This window comes from Bidens hawaiensis, unplaced genomic scaffold, assembly GCF_021521415.1.
Source record: "Bidens hawaiensis isolate Kalapana, Puna unplaced genomic scaffold, B.hawaiensis_p1.1 tig00010347_1, whole genome shotgun sequence".
NCBI classification, from domain to species: domain Eukaryota; kingdom Viridiplantae; phylum Streptophyta; class Magnoliopsida; order Asterales; family Asteraceae; genus Bidens; species Bidens hawaiensis.
In genome coordinates, this window is record NW_027491785.1 from 405,493 (window position 1) to 426,634 (window position 21,142).

At 34.2% G+C, this 21,142-nt stretch overlaps 3 protein-coding genes and 1 pseudogene across 4 annotated transcripts; 2 read left to right on the plus strand and 2 right to left on the minus strand.

Moving 5' to 3' along the window:
* Positions 1-3,854: 3,854 nt before the first annotated feature.
* Positions 3,855-7,947, minus strand: LOC143534845 (SH3 domain-containing protein 3-like). The gene is made up of 10 exons (XM_077029231.1): positions 7,846-7,947; positions 6,191-6,313; positions 6,032-6,101; positions 5,819-5,964; positions 5,625-5,726; positions 5,311-5,508; positions 5,162-5,224; positions 4,779-4,868; positions 4,608-4,682; positions 3,855-4,355 (listed from the first exon to the last, which is right to left on the minus strand). Exons 1-10 carry the CDS (start codon positions 7,903-7,905, stop codon positions 4,236-4,238), a joined length of 1,047 nt encoding a protein of 348 aa, XP_076885346.1. The 5' UTR covers positions 7,906-7,947; the 3' UTR covers positions 3,855-4,235.
* A 1,989-nt stretch (positions 7,948-9,936) lies between these two features.
* LOC143534865 (uncharacterized) lies at positions 9,937-12,678 on the plus strand. The gene is made up of 4 exons (XM_077029240.1): positions 9,937-10,137; positions 10,414-11,321; positions 11,407-11,511; positions 12,483-12,678. The coding sequence occupies exons 1-3, from the start codon at positions 10,053-10,055 to the stop codon at positions 11,503-11,505; spliced, it is 1,092 nt and encodes a 363-aa protein (XP_076885355.1). The 5' UTR covers positions 9,937-10,052; the 3' UTR covers positions 11,506-11,511; positions 12,483-12,678.
* A 3,513-nt stretch (positions 12,679-16,191) lies between these two features.
* Positions 16,192-16,995, minus strand: LOC143534846 (membrane protein PM19L-like). The gene is made up of 3 exons (XM_077029232.1): positions 16,861-16,995; positions 16,502-16,767; positions 16,192-16,389 (listed from the first exon to the last, which is right to left on the minus strand). The coding sequence occupies exons 1-3, from the start codon at positions 16,985-16,987 to the stop codon at positions 16,318-16,320; spliced, it is 465 nt and encodes a 154-aa protein (XP_076885347.1). The 5' UTR covers positions 16,988-16,995; the 3' UTR covers positions 16,192-16,317.
* A 1,412-nt stretch (positions 16,996-18,407) lies between these two features.
* LOC143534847 (pentatricopeptide repeat-containing protein At5g46460, mitochondrial pseudogene) lies at positions 18,408-20,779 on the plus strand (annotated as a pseudogene). The gene is made up of 2 exons (XR_013135617.1): positions 18,408-20,605; positions 20,696-20,779. The product of XR_013135617.1 is annotated as a pentatricopeptide repeat-containing protein At5g46460, mitochondrial pseudogene (transcript).
* The last annotated feature ends 363 nt before the right edge of the window (positions 20,780-21,142 follow it).

Consider the following 21,142-nt stretch of genomic DNA (forward strand, 5'->3'; position numbering starts at 1 on the left):
CCTATCGCAAAATCCCTCAGTGATCAATGATTAGTGGTGAACTAGCGACCAGGCAATGGCGAAGTTTCATTAGGGCTAGGGGTGGCCCCGGCACCCCTGTTTTTTTGCGCAGTAGTGTAAATGTGTCGTTTTTTCGGCCGAAAATTTAATATGTAGTGTAAACTTACTCGTTTTCGCCCGAAAATTTGAGTCCGACCTCCCTATTTTTTTTCCCAGTAGTGTAAATGTATCCGTTTTTCGCCCGAAAATTTAATACGTAGTGTAAACTTACTCGTTTTCGCCCGAAAATTTGAGCCCGACCTGCCTATTTTTTTCGCAGTAATGTAAATTTATCCGTTTTTCGCCCGAAAATTTAATATGTAATGTAAACTTACTCATTTTCGCCCGAAAACTCATTTTTTCGCAATAGTGTAAATGTATCTGTTTTTTCGCCCGAAAGTTTTATACGTAGTTTAAATTTACCTATTTTCGGCCAAAAATTTGAGTTGTCCCCTCGTTTATGATTTTTTTAATACATTTTGAGTTCCCCCCCCCCCCGACGCTCGAGTCCAAGCTTCGCCGGGGTCCCCGGACACCAATCTTTTTTAAAAAATTAATAGGTTGGTGTAGTGATAAATTCCCTTGTTTACTAAGAAGTCCCGTGTTTGATTCTGATTCAACCCATATCTCTCATTTTTTTTTAAATCCAAATGAAAACTAAATAGCTGTTGTCTAATTTGTTAATACATTCTTTTTCAATAAAGAAACAAACTGCATCAACATTTTTTTGTAAGAAATTAATTACTTAAACACTACATTATATGCTATAGAGTATTTTTATAAATTGAAATTTTGGGCTAATTATGCAAGGATAGTTGAAAATAAAGTTTAAAACTTGAATTTTAGGTTTGGTTTAGAATTTATGACCTGTTTTTTAAAAATTGAATGAGTTATAATTATATATTTTTGTTATGTTTCCATCGTCCCGACCCGACCCGAACGTTGTTTGATTCGAAAAATTTAACCTTTGGTTGCAAAAAATCTGAACACCGGCAAAAAAGGGTACCCTAGCGGGAAAAAATCGTTGGTCTGCCACTGCTAGCGACACACTTCAAGATACATTGACACACGACAAAATATTGGTTTTGAAAAAAAAAAGAAAAAGAAAAAGGAGTATATCTTAATTTGTATGTGTGAAATATAATCAAAAATTTTTGTTTAGTACATGGACACACAAAACACATGATCAATGCACAACCTTACAAAAATTTGTGGCTACAAACCAATGAACCGGCCATGACAAACAAATTAGTCGATCTATGAGAGACAAGTCCATATATATATAACGTCCATGGCAGACAAATAAATGTTCAGTACGTGCAGACCTTCACAACCTCCACGGACGTTCGTACTTAGTCATCTCACACATCACCATCACCGACACATCACAAGCCATCTCACAAACATACATACGTTTTTCATATCAACTTGCTACATTTATCTCTCATAGCCACTTTCTTTATTAACCAATTTATATATCATGTCAATAAATTAACAATTATGTTATGTCTTAAGTTACTTACACTTATATATTAGATTATTAAAAATCAATATTTTATAAAGTTTGCAAATTCTTGATTGGCATTTTCTTAACAAAAGATTCTCAACGGTTTTAAGCAAGCAAGCATGCATGCGTGCTTAATTGATGGAGATGTCAAAAGTCAGGTTCGTCCCCCTCTCATATTTTATTATTAATTCCAATTTAATTTGTGTTTTTGACTTAATTGCATATATGTTTTTGGATTAAATCATGTTCTTGGTCAGGCTATATCATGTTCATAGTTGACGTCAGGGTCCTTTTAGAGGGTGCGAGGTGTCTGATTAAATAGATTAAGTTTCAAAATACATTTACTAGTATTATTATTATTATCATCGTTATAATTATTATTTAGTAGTAGCAACATTAACAGATTTTTTATTATTCTTAACATTATTAGTAGTAGTAGTAGTATTCTTATGAATATAATATTACTAATAATAAAACAATTGTAATTTTAATTATACACATATAAGTAGGCTTATTGGATTCTAGATTTTAATAACCTCATCTTTGACTTATTATTAGCTGCGATTAATCCCAGCTGGATAAATGTTTTGAAGCAGTCTCAGCTTTCAATCTATTCTCCTCCAACAATATCATACTAAGTGAAAATGCGTAGAAGATAGCTAGATGAAAATAAGTTGAAAGTTGGGATGTCAAGAAACATGTTGGAACTATCAAAAACATTTATTCAGTTGGGATTAACCCCAACTAACATGTCAAAGTTGTGATTGTTAAAATCCAATAACCCCATATAAGTGTTAAAAAATTCAAGCGAGCAACTCCTTTGCTTGTGCTCACACACAAACTGAATCGTGTGCTTGTGGAAGAATATGGTGGTTGTTATGATAACGATGCATCGGAGGATGGGTTTTATTTGATGGTTTAAAAATAATAGTTAAAAGTAGTTGTTTTTTTTAAGGGTTTAATCGATTTTAATAATCCCTGATCCCACCTATACCCTATTAGCCGGAATTAATTCTAGCCGAAGAAATGTTTTCTGAGAGTCCCAACTTTTAATCTATTGTCTTTTAAAATAAGTTGAAAGTTGAGATTGTTATAAAACATTTCTTTAGATAAGATTAATCTCGGTCAATAGGCCAAAGTTGGAGTTATTAAAATCCAATAACGGAATAACCCCTATTTTTAATGGTTTGAGTATACCTTTAAATTTTTATTTTATTTTTTTCGGGTGAGGTGTGGAGTATAGCTTCTAAGTTTCATTATACATATAGTTTAGTTTATAAGTGTCATTAACAAGATTATTAAGTTTAGTTTATAAGTGTCATTAACAAGATTAATAAGTCAGTTAAACCTCTTTTCTTATGTAAAAAATCACAAACACCGGCTTGTCATCGGTTGTTCGAAAGTTTACACACATATTAACAAAACACGAGCTGTTCAATTACTTTAGTGATATAACAAGATTGTATTTATTAAGTTGTTTCTTTTTTTATATATATATAATTTAAAAAAAATGCATCGTGTTATTTTGACTTTTACCTATGATTATTATAATTATATAAAATATAATTGTTGACGCCTGCACAACGGGATTAAATGCTTATTATAACATTTGTCACATCATTTGTACTATTAATTTATGAATAAAATGTTCGAAACGTAACTCTTTCAGTGGTTATGTGTTAGTGAATGTGTGGAATGCAAAATGTTGTGATACGTAGTCAATGAGGTTTTCATATTTTACATTAAAAAAAAAAAGATGAGTTAGGATAAGTATTATGAAGGGTCATGGATGAGGCGTGGTAGACATGGAGATCGACAACTGCAGCGCAGCACAACTGACGGCAGGGGCGTGAAAACAGTGGTGTGAACTATTTAGAGGGCGTGATGGTCTAATTTATTGTTTCTTTTATTATTATTATTATCATTATTATTATTAAACAAATAACTTTTTCTCCACCTCACCCTATAACATTTCACATAACATCACTATAACATATTGTTTTTATGTGAAATGTGAAACACTCACCGCTTGCATTACGAACTCATATCTTATATTTCATACCTCTCATAACACATAGCTAGTTTGGTGAGGTGAAATGTGATTGTGAGATGATGTGAAGGTGACGGTGTTCTCATTTCCTCCTAGCCCTCTCAAACCTTGCCCTTTCGTGCCCTCGGTGTGACAGTGTTCCATGCCATTGCGCCTACTTGGAAGGGGCTCACTGCCACTCATACCATAACACATGGATTAGTATAGTGAGTAAAAATATTTAAGATTGCATCTTTATTCATATATTATTGTAAAAACTTACAACTTTCTAAGTATCAAATTCTAAATACTAATTACATTTTAATGTTTAAAAAATTTGTGTAAAAATTTATTTTACCAAGACTTTCTAGCGGATACTTTTGCCACTTTTCACCTCCTTATTACGATTTCTCGGGCCTCGGATCTCAGGTATCATCGGGCCGGTTTCAGAGTGGCTTGCGAAAAATGAAAACATTTTTACGTTCATGTTCTTGAAACAAAACACAGCAGCATTCATTTGTCATACGACCATTTAAAGTACATATTCATCAACTGTAATCTTCTCAAAATATAAAACCTATGAAGTAGAAACAACAAATGAAATGCTACAAATGGAATTTAACATGAGCAATATGCGTAAAGAAAATATAAGATCGTGGATTAATAAAAGTCAGGTGTTCCGTTGGTGTTAGGAAGCCTTTGACGTCTCTCCACATAAGCAGACGGAAACCACCCGTTTCTACCTCTGCATTCTCCTTCTGACCATCCTGATGGGCTCACCTGAGGATAATAACTAGATGTAAATATGTGAACGGGCCCGATACGTCAGGTAATGGGTCAAACTTGTTTGGGTTGAAAACTTGAAACAGATAACCTGTTTAGAAGGTTAAATTTATTAAAAAAACTTATTGACTTTCAACCAGTTTGACTCAGTGAGTCAGTTCAACTTTTAGCTAGAAAAATTATTTGACCCGTTTGACATAAAATACAGCCCAAATTGACCCGTTTGTAAAAATGATAGATTTTATTAACCTTTCGCACTACAACGTAGTCGCCAATTGCCAAGCTTAGTTCCTTATCAGACGAAGCTTCAAACCCGTGCATTGCCTGCATAACAATATAACATCAACCCAAATCAATAAATTAATCAGGGCCCACTAGTTAGTACTGTATTAAAAAAAAAAACAAAAAAAAAAAGATTACCTCAGCCAAAAAGTACTTAGTTTTATCCGATACAAGGTTAGACGGTACTGCAGGCGGTGCAGACTCTCTCCTTTGTTTATCAGAAACCATCTATCAAGAAGTTCACAACATCACACAAACCGTCAATTGCAAATAGTAGAGGTGGCCAGACGGGCGGGTGGGTCAGGTAACAGTCAAATGGATTCGGGTCAAAACACGTGTTTGACCCGTTTGACATGTTTCATATTTTGTTAAATTGTGTTTGACCCGTTTGACATGTTTCATATTTTGTTAAATTCTTTAGCTTGACCCATTTGACCTGTTAGAAATAAAGCACAACCCAAATAGGCCCGTTTACAGATAAACGGGTAAGATTGCCACCTCAGCAAATTATTAGCACTAACCTCAGCTTCTATCTGGTGTAGAATAGCAGCTACTCTCTCATGATATGTTCTTTCACCTTCAACCTTCAAATTCATTTAAATATATTATTAGAACGTTTAAAGATTGTTCTTTCAAGTAATAAAAGATGAATAACCGTATGCACACGAACCATTGCCACAAGTCTCTGAAAAGTAAGCCTTTGTTGCTGTGATTCAACAGCAGCCAATGCAGCAGACGCTTCTTTACCTAGTACAGCCATGTTTGATTTAAGTTCCTGCATTCTAGCTTCGGCTGCATGCAACTTGGTCACGTTCTCCGGAATCGGAGCTTCTCTAACTCGGGCCTGTCTTCTAGAAACTTCTGCTGCCTGTTTGCTTTCACATTCAGTTATAACTTAAAATCAATGTGATAACAATGTTTAGAATCACTAGAGCATGTTATCAGAAGCAGGATTTTCGACCCGTTTACATATCAAGGGATTACCTGTGTCTCTGCTTCTTGCCTCATTCGGCTATAACGTTGAGCAAGATGTCGAGCGTCTTCTAAAGGAGCTCCACTTATCATTGCTCTCAAGGGTTCTAAAATCTGAAATTTGAGAAAACTTAAAAGTTAACAGCGGTTAACAAGAAAATGAGATATAGCTTATAACATATCATTAGAATAGATTATTAACAAACCTGTGTGAATAACAGTCTTGTGAAATCTTCTTGCTCCTTCTCCACATGTTTACGTGCATCACCGTATATAGAAGCTGCCTTGCCCAAAATTTCATCATTGGAATTTTCCACTCCATATTTGCAGCATTCTTCAGACAACTTGGTTCCTAATTTTAATAATAATAAAATATTAATGTCGGAAAATTGTAGCATATAGTGGTTTGGATTTTTCACCTGCTTCTATATGTTTATATCCTATGGCTGTAAAAGCTTCTGCTGCTTTAACCAGTTCTCTTTGAAAATCCTGACAAAAAAAAAACCAAAGAAAAAGTAGGCCAATGTTTAAATATGTTAACGGAAAATTAATAGAGTGATTAACATATGCAGTGTTACCTTTCCTGAACGAGTTGATCGATAGAGCTTTTCCAAGTGCTGGTGCCTTTGCAATTCCAGCTCATCGATAACCATGACATCTGAATGTTCATACCCGCTCGCGCTGAACTGCTTTATCACAGCCTGAAACAATCAATATCAAGAATGTTAAATTACATATAGCCGTATAGGCATATCCAGAATATACCTGCTTTCCGATATATATTTGACAGAAAAAAAAACAGGTTTTTTGCATAGTTTTCAAAGGCGCACTCAAGGTACAAAGGGTGAGCCTTCATCCTAGGCGTGAGGCGCTTAATAAACGAGGGCCCGAGATAAGCAAGGCAAGGCGCATAGATAAGCATACGGTTTTTTGGGGTTTAGACACGTATTAGGTTTGTTTAAGGATAGTTTAGGATCGTTCCATGCAATATTTGGATGCTTTAGACCAGCTTGCCTGGAATTTGCAGAAATTTGCCAGAATTTTCGGCAATTTACCAAATCTGGCTGGAATCTCGCCCGACGATTGCCAGATCGCCTGGATGGCAGCAAGGCCCTTTCCTTGCAACTTGCGTCGCCCGAATGGCTTTTGACAACATAAGTTTTGAGTCGGCTAGCACAACCCGTTATTTTAAACAGGTCAACCCAAACACGACCCGGTGGACCCACTAAAAAGTCGGTTAACCCATTTAAGAGTTTTTAAAGAAGATAATATTTTGATTTCAGAGATAAAAAGTGCTAAAATTTAAAGTTAAATATTCTGATCTCTAATATCCGTATAACTATGAAACTGATTTTCCTTTTGAACCATTTTATCTATTCTTCACTACAACAGTTTTATTTTATTAGTTCTAACTGCCAACTCATAGGACTCCCATTCGCTTACAGTCTCGAGCTAAATATATAAACCCAAATTTGTTAATTGGGAGTGATGGATAAACACACAAAAAGTCTAAAACAATTAACATAACACAAATTACAAAAAAAGTTCAATCATGGCCGGCTATGAGGGAGGGCGCGGAGTTCGACCGTCCCCGGCCCGATTACCCTAGTAGGCCCAAATTTTATTTTATATTTTTTTATTATTTTATTTTTTTGAAAAATATATATATGTGTATTCTTAATGTTTAGACAACCCCCCCCCCCCTCCGATTAACCAATTCACTTGAGCCCATTTTAATTAAAAAAAATGTTTTGCACAACCCAAATCATAACCAGTAAAGCCCATTTAAAAATATAATCGTTTAAGCCAAAACAAAAAAAACAAAAAAAAAAGAACCTCTTTTCACTAAAGGCACAAATTTTTTCTCGACTTCGGCCCAACTTTTATTTTTTACGATTTTCGGGGACGGACATGAGTTCAGTATGAATTGGAGTAAGAATTGCTACTAAGTTAGTATACCGATAAATGAACATAAATCGGGTAGACCCGAACACTACACGAATAAGTATATTTTAAGTTCCAACCCTATTTCTTGATTAGTGCCTAAATGACCAAATGCATTAAACAGAAAGCCCCAATTCTCAAGATAACAAAAACCCTAAACACAAATCTCAAACCCAATTCCCAATTCACTTACTATTCACTATATGCATACAAATTGAACTATAAAGATTCAAACTTTAAGTCAGCAAGATTCTTGAATAAGATAATTAAGGGTGATTGAATTAATTACCTGTTGTTGTTTGGCAACTTGATCTCGAAGCTTACTTGCTTGCTTCCTTAAAGCATCCATGATGATCAAGAATTGGGTTTATTTGGCAAACAAATTGTGTGTGAAGCTGAAAATGATGAAGGTTTATTATTATCAGATCTTGACAGCCTATAGAACCAAAGAATGGACTAATCTTTATAAATTTGCGTATGGGTCCTTTAATTTCATGTTAGTGTAGTCTCTTGATTTATTTTGGGTTCGAGTTTTATTGCCACGTCGGACTTTGATAATCCTATGGGAAAGGGTTTCAACAAATTCTTTCGTCTAATAAATTCAACAATATATCGAAGGCGTAGACAATTTAACCAAAATAAATAGTATTTATGAGTGGGGCGAACATTGTCGGCCGACGCTAGTGATACCAATGAAACTCTAACCTAATGGGATTACATGAAACCCAAAATATATAGAAGGGTATAGGGTCGGATACTCGAGTATGGGTTAAGTTTTAAAATTTTTCACGTGATTTTCTTTATTATTTATTTTAGATATATATAGTATATAATATACACGATTAAATTCATAGTTTTTACCAGCTTGCTTTGTTTGAAAAGTATATGTATATAATATACCTTATTTATGTTTAAGTATATGAGTTATATAATATACCCGATAATAATCTCGCAACATGTTGATACGCACGATACCTAGCAGGTAGTTACCAAATAGATCCTTGACGAATTTTGAGTTAAGGGACAAGATTCTATAATTGATATGGGTTTGAGATTACTTAAACCAAACTCACTGTGATCCTTACTGAGTGCTTTGAACATTGGCACCTCGATCATTGCCGCCGACAACTCCACTCGACCAACCACCCATGGTGGTAATGGCCGTGGTCGGCGACATCATAGGTGGAGACAACGATGGTGGAGATGGGATATGGGAGGTGAAGGTGTGGGTAATGGGGGCGTGGGGTTGGGGTTGTGGAGAGGCGTCATTGACGGTGGTGTGACCGGTTAGCAGCGATCATGGTGATAGGTTTGATTTCTTTTATGATTGTTTTATCGTCCAAATTCATTACAAATAATTTGATATATTACAATTGCTCTAAGTTTTAAAGCATTCGGGCAAATTCCAAATCTATCTATTAACGTGCAATTCATTTGATGAATTTCAATTTGTTAAAAGAAAATCTCAAACTAAACACACCCTTTTAAAAATGCTGGACTTTTGTTGTTATTATCAATCCTTATAAATCAACATTTATAGGGTCGAAAGGGACTAATAGAGTGCATCAAAACAATGCCCTTGATGGCCAAATTAAAACCACTAGAAACAATCGTCAACGTGTGAGAGAAAGATAGGGTTAAGGAGAAAGATGATAAAGTGGGGGTTCACTGAAGTTTCATATAAGTTATTGTATGTTTCTTCAATACAATATAAAAAGATAAATCAGTTATTTAGAAAAACTTAACTTCTACTAAACATCAGTTAATTAAAAATACAAAATCCATGGTAAACACTAAATGCAAATAAGAAATCCTAACATAATTGTGTTTTTACGTCATTCTAATTAGACCATCAAATCCACTACACATTTACTACTCAGCTCTCTTTTCATATGAAACATTCGCTTCCACTATGTACATCTTTCACCACAACCGCGCCTTCATCCCTCCTCCACCACCATCTCAATCACAACTTTTGTTCCCACCGATCCGTTCAAAAAATTCTTTATAATAAAATAAAAAGAAAAAGAAAAAAAACTTTTTATTTTAATATAAATTATACATTACACAAAATCAATAAACTTATATCTATTAATTAACAAGATATCAAATTATTAAAATAAATCTCAAAATATTATTAGCAATCTTTTAAAATCATTTTACACAAACCAAAATTTCAAAATTTGCAAGAAAATCATTAAATCAAGGCCAGATTCTTTTCTTTTTTATATTTTTATTTTTCTTTAAAAATTTTGTGATCTTGAACACCCCCATACCCCTGCCCCTCAGCAGCATATGCAACCTGCCAAAAAGTGCCAGTCACACTATTTTGTTATTAATTTTAACTTTGAATATTATTATTATTAGTGTATTACTACCCAAGACAACAAGATTCATCGGGTGGTTGTGTAGCCTTTAGCCAAGGCCTACCCTACTAGGGATCCATCGATTAACACTTACAGACAGACAGACAAAGAAACCAAGACAACCACCACCATGCCTTCAGGTGCTAAGAAGCGAAAAGCTGCCAAGAAGAAGAAGGTTAATGTTAATGACTCATCCTCAACTAACCCTCATCAAGGTACCTTTTTTAACTCATTTTGCTTCATGGGTATGCCTTAATTTCACTTAAAGTTTATTAATTTAGTGTTGCACATGCATCCACATATTGTGACTTTTGTGGGTCTTGCTTATCTGTATTGGGTATTTGATTTTAGTGCATAAAGTTTGAAACTTTTGAGTTGTTTGACAGCTAGACTCACCCAATTGGAATCTTTAGGGATTTTTGAGGTTTAAATTTGTAATTGATTTGAAAAAGTTTGTGAATTTGAAATAATCTTGATTTGGATGGATCCAGTGATTGCAGAGGAGAATGATGGAGGGGAAGTTAGTTCTCCGACCGCACAGGGTCCCTCGGTCGAGGTAGTTGACAAAGAAGATGTTTTAACTGAAAAGATATCGAAGGGTGGGAGTGAGGAAGAGGGGAGTGTTGAGGTTGAAACGGTGTCGAAGTCGAAGAATGTTAATGGGAGTAGCTCGAGTTCGAGTGATAGTTCGGATGATGAGTCGCGTGTGGTGGAGAAGGAAGTGGTGGTTGTTGAATCTGCGCCGGTTGAGTCGGTTCCTGAAGAGATTTCGCCAATTGTTGAAACGGTTAAGCCGGTTGATTCGTTGGTAGAAGAAGTATCGCATGTGGTTGATGAGATAAAGGGAGATGAGAGTAAAGATTCGGGTGTAGAAGAAGTGTCGGTGTCGCAAGTGGTTGATGAAATAAAGAGCGAGGAGGGTAAAGATTTCGTTGTAGAAGAAGTGTCACAAGCGGTTGACGAAATAAAGAGCGAGGAGAGTAAAGATTTTGTTGTAGAAGTGTCACAAGCGGTTGACGAAATAAAGAGCGAGGAGAAGAAAGATTTCGTTGTAGAAGAAGTGTCACAAGTGGTTGACGAAATAAAGAGCGAGCAGAGCAAAGATTTCGTTGTAGAAGAAGTGTCACAAGTGGTTGGCGAAATAAAGAACGAGGTGAGTAAAGATTTGGTTGTAGAAGAAGTGACACAAGTGGCTGATGATTGCGCGGATTCTACTGTGGTTGCTGAACTGGTTTTGAAAGAAGACGAGGTGGAAATATCACAGCCGTTGGCTGAAAAGACCGAGTCGGAATCAAAGGATAACGAGTCATCCTCTGTACCTCCAAAAGACTTGGTTTCTGATGTTAATGGTGCAGATCGTGCTAATGAAGTTGTGGCAACCGAACACTCTGATAGACAGGTATACTCTTTATTGTTTCAAGATATTATCTTTTTTTTAACAAATGATCTTTGAATGCTTTATAAAACTGTGAAAATGTATGCAGGTGGTTCCAGCAGCTTCAACTCCGGTAGCAGTGCAAAATACGACCTCATGGAAGAGTTGCTGTGGAATATTCGAGTTGTTTTCAGGCTCTGCGCGGTAATATCAGGTGTGTTATCTTGAAATGATCTTAAAAGCTCTTTATTTTTTAGTTTTTATAAAATTTTTTATCTGGTTGTCAAATGTTAAAAGATTACTAGTAATAATGTGACCAGGTTGGGGTGCTGGATGAATATCCGAAGCTAATTCGTCCGTTTCTTTTATAATTCCATAAATAGTTATTATGATGTGAAAAGTTATTGTTAGAATAATGATCAAACTTCTTTGAATAAAATAAGCTTGTAAACACTTTGATGTACTTTTGGTGACTTCTAAATTACTTATTTCATTTGGCCCATTTCTTTGTAGCTGAAATTATTATTTTCTTTTCGGGCCCGTTAGCAGTATAACACAATTTTGCATAAATGGTTCAAACATGTTACATGCCCCCTTGATGTGAAACATACCAACAAGTAATCAAGTATACCCAAGGCTTGTTGCTTTATATGTTCGTTTTGTTCGAGTGACGTAAGTTTGCTTCTTGTGTAGTTGTACACTTATTAAAAGATTCATGAAAAGAGTGATGCTTTAAAGATTTGTTTGGTAATTAGGACAAATTTATCATCTTAGATGCATTTTATGTTACAAGTTTGTGACATTTTTTAGTACATGTGTATCTGCAAGACAAATATTGTTTCCTAGAATTTTTTTAACTATTATTTTTTTTATAACATTATGTTAATATTATTAATATTTGAAAAAACCATGGATCGGATCTGGATCTGACAAGGTGGATCTTGGATCGGATCTGATCATGGTCCATTGCCTCACATCAACATCATCATGTACATCAGGTTATAACCAACAACTTATGATATTGTATGATAACATTTTAATCTTATATAGGATTTATTTTCTCTGCTCTTATCGTACTTTTTATAAGTAATCGTTCATATCATTAACAATATCATGTTAATGACTATAATGACTATGATGAATGGATTTTGTGGTTTGACATTATTGTTTGTTTTTTGAATACAGAAACCGGTCATCATATCGAGCCATGGGACTGCTAGTCATTTCATGAATCTTGGCCAAGGTAGCTTGACGACGTTCTTGGTTTACTTTTGTATTTTTTTGTTTCTTGCGATATCGGATAGTATTTTCACTTTTTATATTATTGTGGGTGTGTTGTTATGGAGTTGATTTTGTGTTAAATATGTTGGTGCATTGAGTACATGACTATATGTTCTTAGTTATACAAATGGATGTGACCAATTTTCTACCTTAATATGTTTTTGGTTTTATCATATGTATTATTATAAATATGTTTTATGTTTTTTTATATTTAATTTTTGAATTGGGATACTTAAAACCAAAGAAATAAAAAATTGAGTAGCCATTGTAACCATATTTGTTCTCCCTCAAAATATTCGGTTTAAACCAGCAAACGACTACTGTAGTTAGCAGTTCAGCTCATAATTATATTACAAATTGATCGAATTATTGTGTAAACGCCTATATCTCAAATGATTATAAGGTATTATCAAAATTTTTCAATCACTTGGATATATCATACTATCATATGATGATGATTCTTGTCATATAAAACAAGTTTCAATCAAATCTTTTTTATTTGAACTTCACAAATACAAATACAATTACATAATTTGTATCATATTGAATCATTGATGATAGTTATTGCTTAAAATATCCCAACAATTGCATCAATGTTTTGATTTCATTGCCTTCAAGAGCTATCTATAAACTAAAGTAGTTGTAATTCACTCCATTTTTTCCTGAAAAACAAAAAATAAGAAAAATATTACACACATTAATTTAAAGTTTTTTTTCTCGTAACTTTGCGGTATCTCATTAACCTTATATATGCATATAAACTAGTAATCACGTAACAAGTTAAATTTTTGATTAAGTAAAATACTATAGGGGTATCATACTCAAATTAAAGAGAACAAAATGCCCGTTTTGATGGTATAATATTTTCTTTAAAGTGTTAACATATGAAAAAGTTTATTGTTGTTTAAAAATCATAGAGTGTTGGTTTAAGAATGAAATTAAAAATATATATATAAGGGTATAGACGAGGAGAAAAAAGTGTAAGCAGTTTTTCAACACCAAAACTTAGAGAAAACATAAGGGGCAATTAACCACGTGCATTATTGTTCTTAAAAAACAAATTTATCCACTTAAACAATTAACCACGTGCATCAAGTATTATACAATAAACATTTTATTAATTAAAATTTAAGATGCCCTTTGTGTTATACATTGTAATACAGTATAGATAAATAAATTGATAAAAGTTTTTTTTTTTTTTAAATTATAATTTCCTTTTCAAATAAGATCATCTTCTATACAATTTATAGTGAATAAACTATAACTCATGAAAATCAAAGCAAGAAGCCAAATACTAGTAGCAAGCAATACTATCACAAGCCGGATAAATCTTTTAGTGTCGAGTTGAGATAAATTCGATCCAACATCAATAACAATTGCACCCAACACTAAAGCTATAAAAAATCCTATGATTGAACTAGGCATCCACAAGTAAATCGACAACAGATAAGCCGACCAATCAAATCTTGAACCTGTTAACATCATACGTAGTTTCAAATGTTAGAAACATACAACACACATATAGCACAAGAGTAATTGATACATATTATGGTACCATAATCGTGGTCTTTATTTATCTTCCAATAACTTATACATAAAATCGCAACATTAAATACCATAACATACAACACCGTTGTCCTGATTTGACAGCTAGTCATTATTAATCAGGGTATCTTTAACCTTGCACGACTTGGTGAAATAAGAAAGATCGATGCACATGTTTTATTTATTTCGTTTTAACCTTTAAGAATGATTGTTAGGTTCTTTTCTTGGTATGGATGTTTGTCACCAAAGGGTTTTTGTAGATTCAAAGGTAAATGGAATATGCTTTGGTTAAGCTTTTGCTCAATGATCGATTCTTTATAAAATCTTTCGATTTTATTGCTTTTTATCATCTTCTCACTATTCATTTCTAGTTAGTTTTTATTTACAAGTTTAAATGTTATTATATTTTATAAAATTGTTTTATGAAATTAATAGAATAGTATACGACGTGGACTCGTAATAGTCAAAATTTGTTTTAATTTATTAGTTGAAATCGTTTTGAACTTTAAAGTTTCATTTAACCTCCGTTTATTGATTTCTTGATTGTTTTATTTAGTATATGGTATAGTGTTATAACTTGTTTTATTTAGTGGTATCGTATGTCCATAATAATGTCTGTTTGAGGGTGGCTCCACATAACGCAGGCTTGCAAACATATTAAAAATGTATAGAGATGAGTTATCGTACAAATATATAAACATTATTTTTGTACATTTATGTTCCGTCAACACACATATCAATGTATCTGGACTTAGTTTTTAGAAGTTATTGTATTTGTAGGTTATTTTATATACAAATTGCATATTTTTGTGTTTAGATTTATTGTATAAAATACGATAGGTTCTTAGTTCTTACTGAATACGAACACCATCTTGAAAATTGTTGGACCTGAAAATATTCATGTACTAATTGTGTATATGATGTCAGTTAAACATTGTTGGACCTAATAGACATCATGTACTAAATGCATAAATGGATGTCATACCGATAATTTGGACTGAAAATACTCGGAACATATATTGAAGAAAGAAAAAAAAGACACTTTGCCCTCAATTCCTCACATACTTCAAAATTCACCTTGTTTTTCACCTAAAGGAACCAGATGAATTTAATCTCTTCAAACATGGATAACTCTACCACATTCCTGTTTGAAAAGACCCTTTAGACTAAATAATATTAGTCTTAAACAAGCTCATACTCCTGCGTCACCTAACTAGATTAATCACTGACGTTATTATCTCGATCGATAAGTTGATCCAATACACTAAAACATATGTTGATAATACTAAAATTACCAACATTATTTACCAATATATAACACTATTTCAATGCTGAGATGGTTTTGCATAAGGAGTAAAATCACGTCGGTATTTTTAAACATAAATATAGATCAGTTTTATCCAAATCGAAAAGATATATAATTGCAAGAAGAAGAAGAAGAAGAAGAAGAAGAAGAAGAAGATAATGGTTTCATAATATAGATCATGTATCACATCATATCTATATGTAAATAGGGCTGTTCAAAAAGCTCGAGCCTCGAAGCTCGGGCTCGTGGCTCGCTCGATAAAAGCTCGAATAACTAGCTAAATAAACTTGATTTGAAACATCCTGATGTGCGTTGGCTCATTTTTGTAACCGAGCCAAAATCGACCTAGGCTCGGCTCGTTGGCTCGATCTTAATTTTGTTTAACTTCAAAATTGAGCTAAAGCCTTAGTTGAGTTGCTCCGTTTAATTTTGAGCCCAAGCTCGAAACCACTCTTCGAAACCACTCTGGCTCGACTCGTGAATGAGAGTGTTATGTGAGCTCTTGTTCTATTTCTCTTTCTTCAATTAATAAATAAGCTTGTTTTCGCTTTTCTTTTTTAATTTTTAAATCTTTTTTTCCTAACATTTGATATTTAATTGTATATATACTTTTTATTCAACTCGTATAATACACTGAGTTTCTATCCTAAAAAAAATGACATGTGCCTTTGTTAATGTTAACATGTATACATGTTGCATCATATGAATATACATATAAATAATTTTTCATTATTTCACTGCAATCTTTTACATTTCACGAATAAAATCACATTACTTCACGTCAATTCAAAAGAAAATTAGGAAAATAAACAACTAAACAAATCCAAACACAATCACAAGCCAATATATAAACACGATCATCCGAGTAGCCACCACCACATTGATCCATTACCCGTAAAGAGCCGCTACGTATATGAGTTGAGTTACTGAAAGAATAATAGTGAATGCCTCCATGGTTCTCTGCATTACAAAAATAAACATGTAATAATTAGTTATGCTAAACAACAATATATAGTTAACCATATCTTATATCATATATACTTTCGCAATTATGATTAATTAAACAACTTACCAGGCGAACGTTTCTTCCTTCGAGATCAATTTCCTTCCATGCAAATCCCATGGCAAGGACAGTAAGTGCCCATGCGATTAGAGCTGATGATACTGCAGCAGACCTACTAGCGGACTCCCAAGCACGAGAATGATCAAATCCAGCTAAAATCGACGCGATACCAACAACACCCGCGATCAAAGTAAACGTGACAAAGAACCCCGTGGCTGCATTCCCCATAGGGAAGTAAATTGGTGAAAAATGAGCAGGTAAATGCAAGTCCGGACCTGGTTGAACATATATACATTACAAAACATTAGTAACATATTTATTATTTAGTAACATGTATGCACATGAAAGAAGGACATATAAATGTGTACCGATGATGAAACCATGATCGATGGCACGATTCATTGCCCAACCGCCGATGCCTAGAAGAATGGCATACATACAAAAGTTCATGACTAGGAGAAGTGGCACGACCGATCTCATTTGCTCGCTAGCCATTTCGATTAGGTTTAAACGAGATTTAGTGTAGCTAGAATGTTGGTGTGATTTATGTTAAGGTTAAGGTTGAGTTATGTTCTTATAGATTGTTTATGGTTATTTAATAATAATGTTTTGGTTCTTTGCTTGTTAAGGATATCTACTTGTGGCAGAGGGTTTTGTTCAGTTGTAAAGGTGATGGCATATTCTTTGGTTAAAGTTTTTGCTCAGACAATTTTTATGTTAAAATAGTGTGGAATGATTGGAAAAGTTAATAAAAGAAGTTTTGGTTTCATTTTTTTATATTATGCACTTTTACTTTCTAGTAAAATATTAGTAGCATTAGAGCTAAAGAAAAGCACAAAGTAATAATAAAACTTTTACCAACCTTGTAAATATGTGAGGATTCATAAGTATGTAATATACACATTCAAATTATAGAAGTTGTATATTTGGTAGCCGAACGTAGTCCTAACATTTTGATTAATTCGCTTTGAAGATATTAAATACGAGTTTAGGTTAAATAGACAAATAATTTCCCGGTTTAGCCCGGGTTTGATTGGTTTTGACGTATTCTTATTGAATCATTGCTTTGTCTGGTTTTGGTTAACTAAATTTAATCAACCAATTTAGTCAAGTTTTAAAGCATTGCAATTAGACCAATTTGATTAGATTAGATTATAATAGATTAGAATAGATTATATAAGTTACTTCCTGAAATCGCTTTCAAATTAAGCCGTGTAACACAAATCTATTTTCAAAATATTGCCAAATGCCAATAGACAAAATTTTGCTTTCATATAAAAGACACCTAGGTAATCGGATTTAATTGACCAATTCAACCAAGTTTTATAGTATTACAGTTAAACTGATTTGATTTGCTATGTTAAAGCATTCATGACAAGCCTTTAAAAATAGTCATATCATCTCTATAAATCGATTTGAATGGTTTCGAGAGAAAATTTACATTTTTAGAAAAAAAAAATCAAACCGGTTGTCCAGTTGGGTGGGTGGTGGTGGGGGGAGGGGGGTTGGGGTTGTTGTGTTAGTCGAGAGAAATTTTGTTTCTCCTAACTAAAGAATAATGACAAAAAGGTCCATTTTACCGGTCAATGTTGACAAAATGTTGATTTTAACCAACCAATTCCCAAAATGTTCACTCTAAGACTCGTCGACCTAATCACTTTTTAATCATTATTTGACGAGATTTTCAACCAATCAGATTCTGTCACGTGTCATAAACTGTCAGGTTATTAGTTTTTTTTGTTTAATCGTCGGAACCGACGTGATTTAGACGTTCGAGGAGACTTATGTAGGCCGTAGGCGTTCGACAAAATTTATTTTAATTTCCGACGAGATTTTTTAGACAAGTGGCTGATTTTCACCAGATAAAGTCTACAAGTTTTAAGGTGAACATTACGAGAATTGGTTGGTTATTTTCCCTCTAATTAAACCCAACACAGCAGTACATCAAGTTTCAAATCTCTGCAACTACATAATAATAATGATAAGGAAACTCAAAGCTTCACAAAGATCATTTGATATCTTATTACACACCAAGCTCACTAATTCTGTAATAACATTGAATCATCCTTATACCCTTAAAGATAGTAATAAATCATATACCTTTACAACCAAATGCACCTACCCAGATGTATATAAATGCACTAAAATGATTCAAGATTATGTTAGGAACAATCGGCCCGATTACGCCTTAAAGCTGTTCGACGAAATGCCTGTTAGAGATACAGTTACATGGAATTCAATGATTAAAGGGTGTCTTGATTGTGGGAATCTTGAGGTTGCCTTTAAGTTGTTTGATGAAATGCCTGAACGAAATGTGGTGTCGTGGACGACGATGGTGAGCGGGTTGTTGATGCGTGGGCGGACCAAGGTCGCTGAACGGTTGTTTGTGGAGATGCCGGTGAAGGATGAAGCGGCGTGGAACTCGATGATTCATGGGTATTTTGTTAATGGGAAAGTGGAAGAAGCTGTGAGGTTGTTTTGTGAGATGCCTAGTAGGAGTGTGGTTTCGTGGACCTCGATGATTAGTGGACTTGATCGGAGCGGAAAGAGTGACGATGCGTTGTTTCTTTTTAAACGAATGATGGTTTGTGGCGTTAGGCCTAGTTCGATGACGTTTTCGTCCGTAATAACCGCTTGTGCAAATGTGAAAGATTTACGTTTCGGTCTAATGATTCATGGCCATGTAGTGAAGCTTGGTTACCTTTCGGATACATATATTACAGCTCCGTTAATTACGTTCTATGCACATTGCAAGGATATTAATAGTTGTTCGAAAGTGTTTCATGAGAAGGTGCACGTTTCAGTTGTAGTGTGGACGTCTCTTTTAACCGGTTACAGTTTAAATTGCAAACACGAGAATGCATTAGAAGTGTTCTCTAATATGTTTAGATCAAATGTTGTTCCCAATCAATCTTCATTTACCAGTGCCTTAAATTCGTGTTGTGAATTGGAGGCTTTGGATAGAGGGAAGGAGATAAACGGAGCAGCTGTGAAACTAGGGCTTGACACCGATGTTTTTGTCAGTAATTCGCTTATCGTATTGTATACCAAATGTGGGAATATAAACGATGGGTTGTTCATATTCAAACAAATATCTGAAAAGAACATTGTTTCATGGAATTCGATGATTGTCGGGTGTGCACAACACGGTTATGGCAACTGGGCGTTAATCCTTTTTAACCAAATGATACGCAAAGAGGTGTCACCTGATGATATAACCTTTACCGGACTACTGTCTGCTTGTAGCCGTTCCGGGATGTTAAACAAAGGAAGATGCATTTTTGAGTTCTTATTAAGTTATAAGTCTGTGAAAGTGAAGCTTGAGCATTATGCATGTATGGTGGATATATTAGGGCGTAACGGAAGGTTAAACGAAGCTGTAAAGTTGGTTCAAAGCATGCCAATGGAACCGAATACATCTATCTGGCTAGCTTTGTTAAGCGCGTGTAAAACACATTCAAATTTAAAACTAGCTGAAACAGCTGCAGAAGCTATTTTCAAAATAGATCCAAATTGCAGTGCCGGTTATACACTCTTATCTAATCTATATGCTTTTGCTGGTAGATGGAATGACGTTTCAAAGATTCGTGGGCTGATGAAAAACAAAGGGATTACGAAAGAACGAGGACTTAGTTGGGTCAATTTGAAGGGATTAAGGCATGAATTTGTTTCTGGAGATAAATCTCACCCTATGACTACTGAAATATATGCAAAACTCGAGTGGATAGGTGAAAAACTGAAGGGATTTGGATATGTTCCTGATCAAATGTTTGCTTTACATGATGTTGAAGATGAGCAAAAGGACAGATTATTATTGTATCATAGTGAGAGGCTTGCTATCTGTTTTGCATTGATTTGCAGTGTTGAAGGAAGTACTATAACAGTGATGAAGAATCTTCGTGTATGTGGAGATTGTCATTCGGTTATTAAACTTATAGCAAAAATTGTTGAGCGTGAGATCGTTGTAAGAGATTGTAGCCGTTTTCATCACTTTAAAGATGGATTTTGTTCTTGTGGTGATTATTGGTAATGTCGGTTCATGTGTTTCATCACGATTTCATGGGACAAAATCGTTTGCTGAGGGAGACGAAATGAAGAATCTTCAGTCTTCAAGTATGTGTGACTTTTAAATTTATCCCAAAAACTGTATTATGTTATCAACAAAGTGAAATCTAGTGATTACATTTTCACCTTTTTGTGCAGTTCTTGGGGAAAACGATAGAAAGGAGTTTGCAATCTTACTACACAGACAAAGAGAACCTGTGCTTATAGTCTTATACAAAAGCTGATGCGTTACAAGCCGGTAATATCTTTGTATCTGTCAACTGTTTTTAATCTGCTGCTTCGTAAAAAAGTATGGATAACAAATGGGAGGGTCGAATGAGATGAGTAATGGGCCAAAATGACCCGTAAAGAAATTAAAGGTGACATTGCTCCAACAGAGGTTCATACCTATTTTCTAATGCAAGTTTCAGTCGTTAGCAACAACTTAAGAACTTAATTGACCAACGTATCGGACATATAACCACACAATATGGAGTCAGCAATTGCAGAAACACTATTATTTAAAACACAAAAAGAAAAGACACTAATTTTGATAATTAGTTGGAAGTTTGCACCATTTTAAAAGAAAACTGGGAAGTGCATTGG

Coding starts and splice junctions, on each gene's coding strand:
- LOC143534845 (XM_077029231.1), bottom strand. CDS start 7,905: ATGGATGCTTTAAGGAAGCAAGCAAGTAAGCTTCGAGATCAAGTTGCC. Junction 5,225..5,310: donor TTCAGAGACTTGTGGCAATG/GTTCGTGTGCAT, acceptor ATGAATTTGAAG/GTTGAAGGTGAAAGAACATA. Junction 4,356..4,607: donor ACTACGTTGTAGTGCGAAAG/GTTAATAAAATC, acceptor TATTATCCTCAG/GTGAGCCCATCAGGATGGTC.
- LOC143534846 (XM_077029232.1), bottom strand. CDS start 16,987: ATGGCTAGCGAGCAAATGAGATCGGTCGTGCCACTTCTCCTAGTCATG. Junction 16,768..16,860: donor CGATCATGGTTTCATCATCG/GTACACATTTAT, acceptor ATGTTCAACCAG/GTCCGGACTTGCATTTACCT. Junction 16,390..16,501: donor AAGGAAGAAACGTTCGCCTG/GTAAGTTGTTTA, acceptor TTTGTAATGCAG/AGAACCATGGAGGCATTCAC.
- LOC143534865 (XM_077029240.1), top strand. CDS start 10,053: ATGCCTTCAGGTGCTAAGAAGCGAAAAGCTGCCAAGAAGAAGAAGGTT. Junction 10,138..10,413: donor CTCAACTAACCCTCATCAAG/GTACCTTTTTTA, acceptor GGATGGATCCAG/TGATTGCAGAGGAGAATGAT. Junction 11,322..11,406: donor CCGAACACTCTGATAGACAG/GTATACTCTTTA, acceptor AAATGTATGCAG/GTGGTTCCAGCAGCTTCAAC.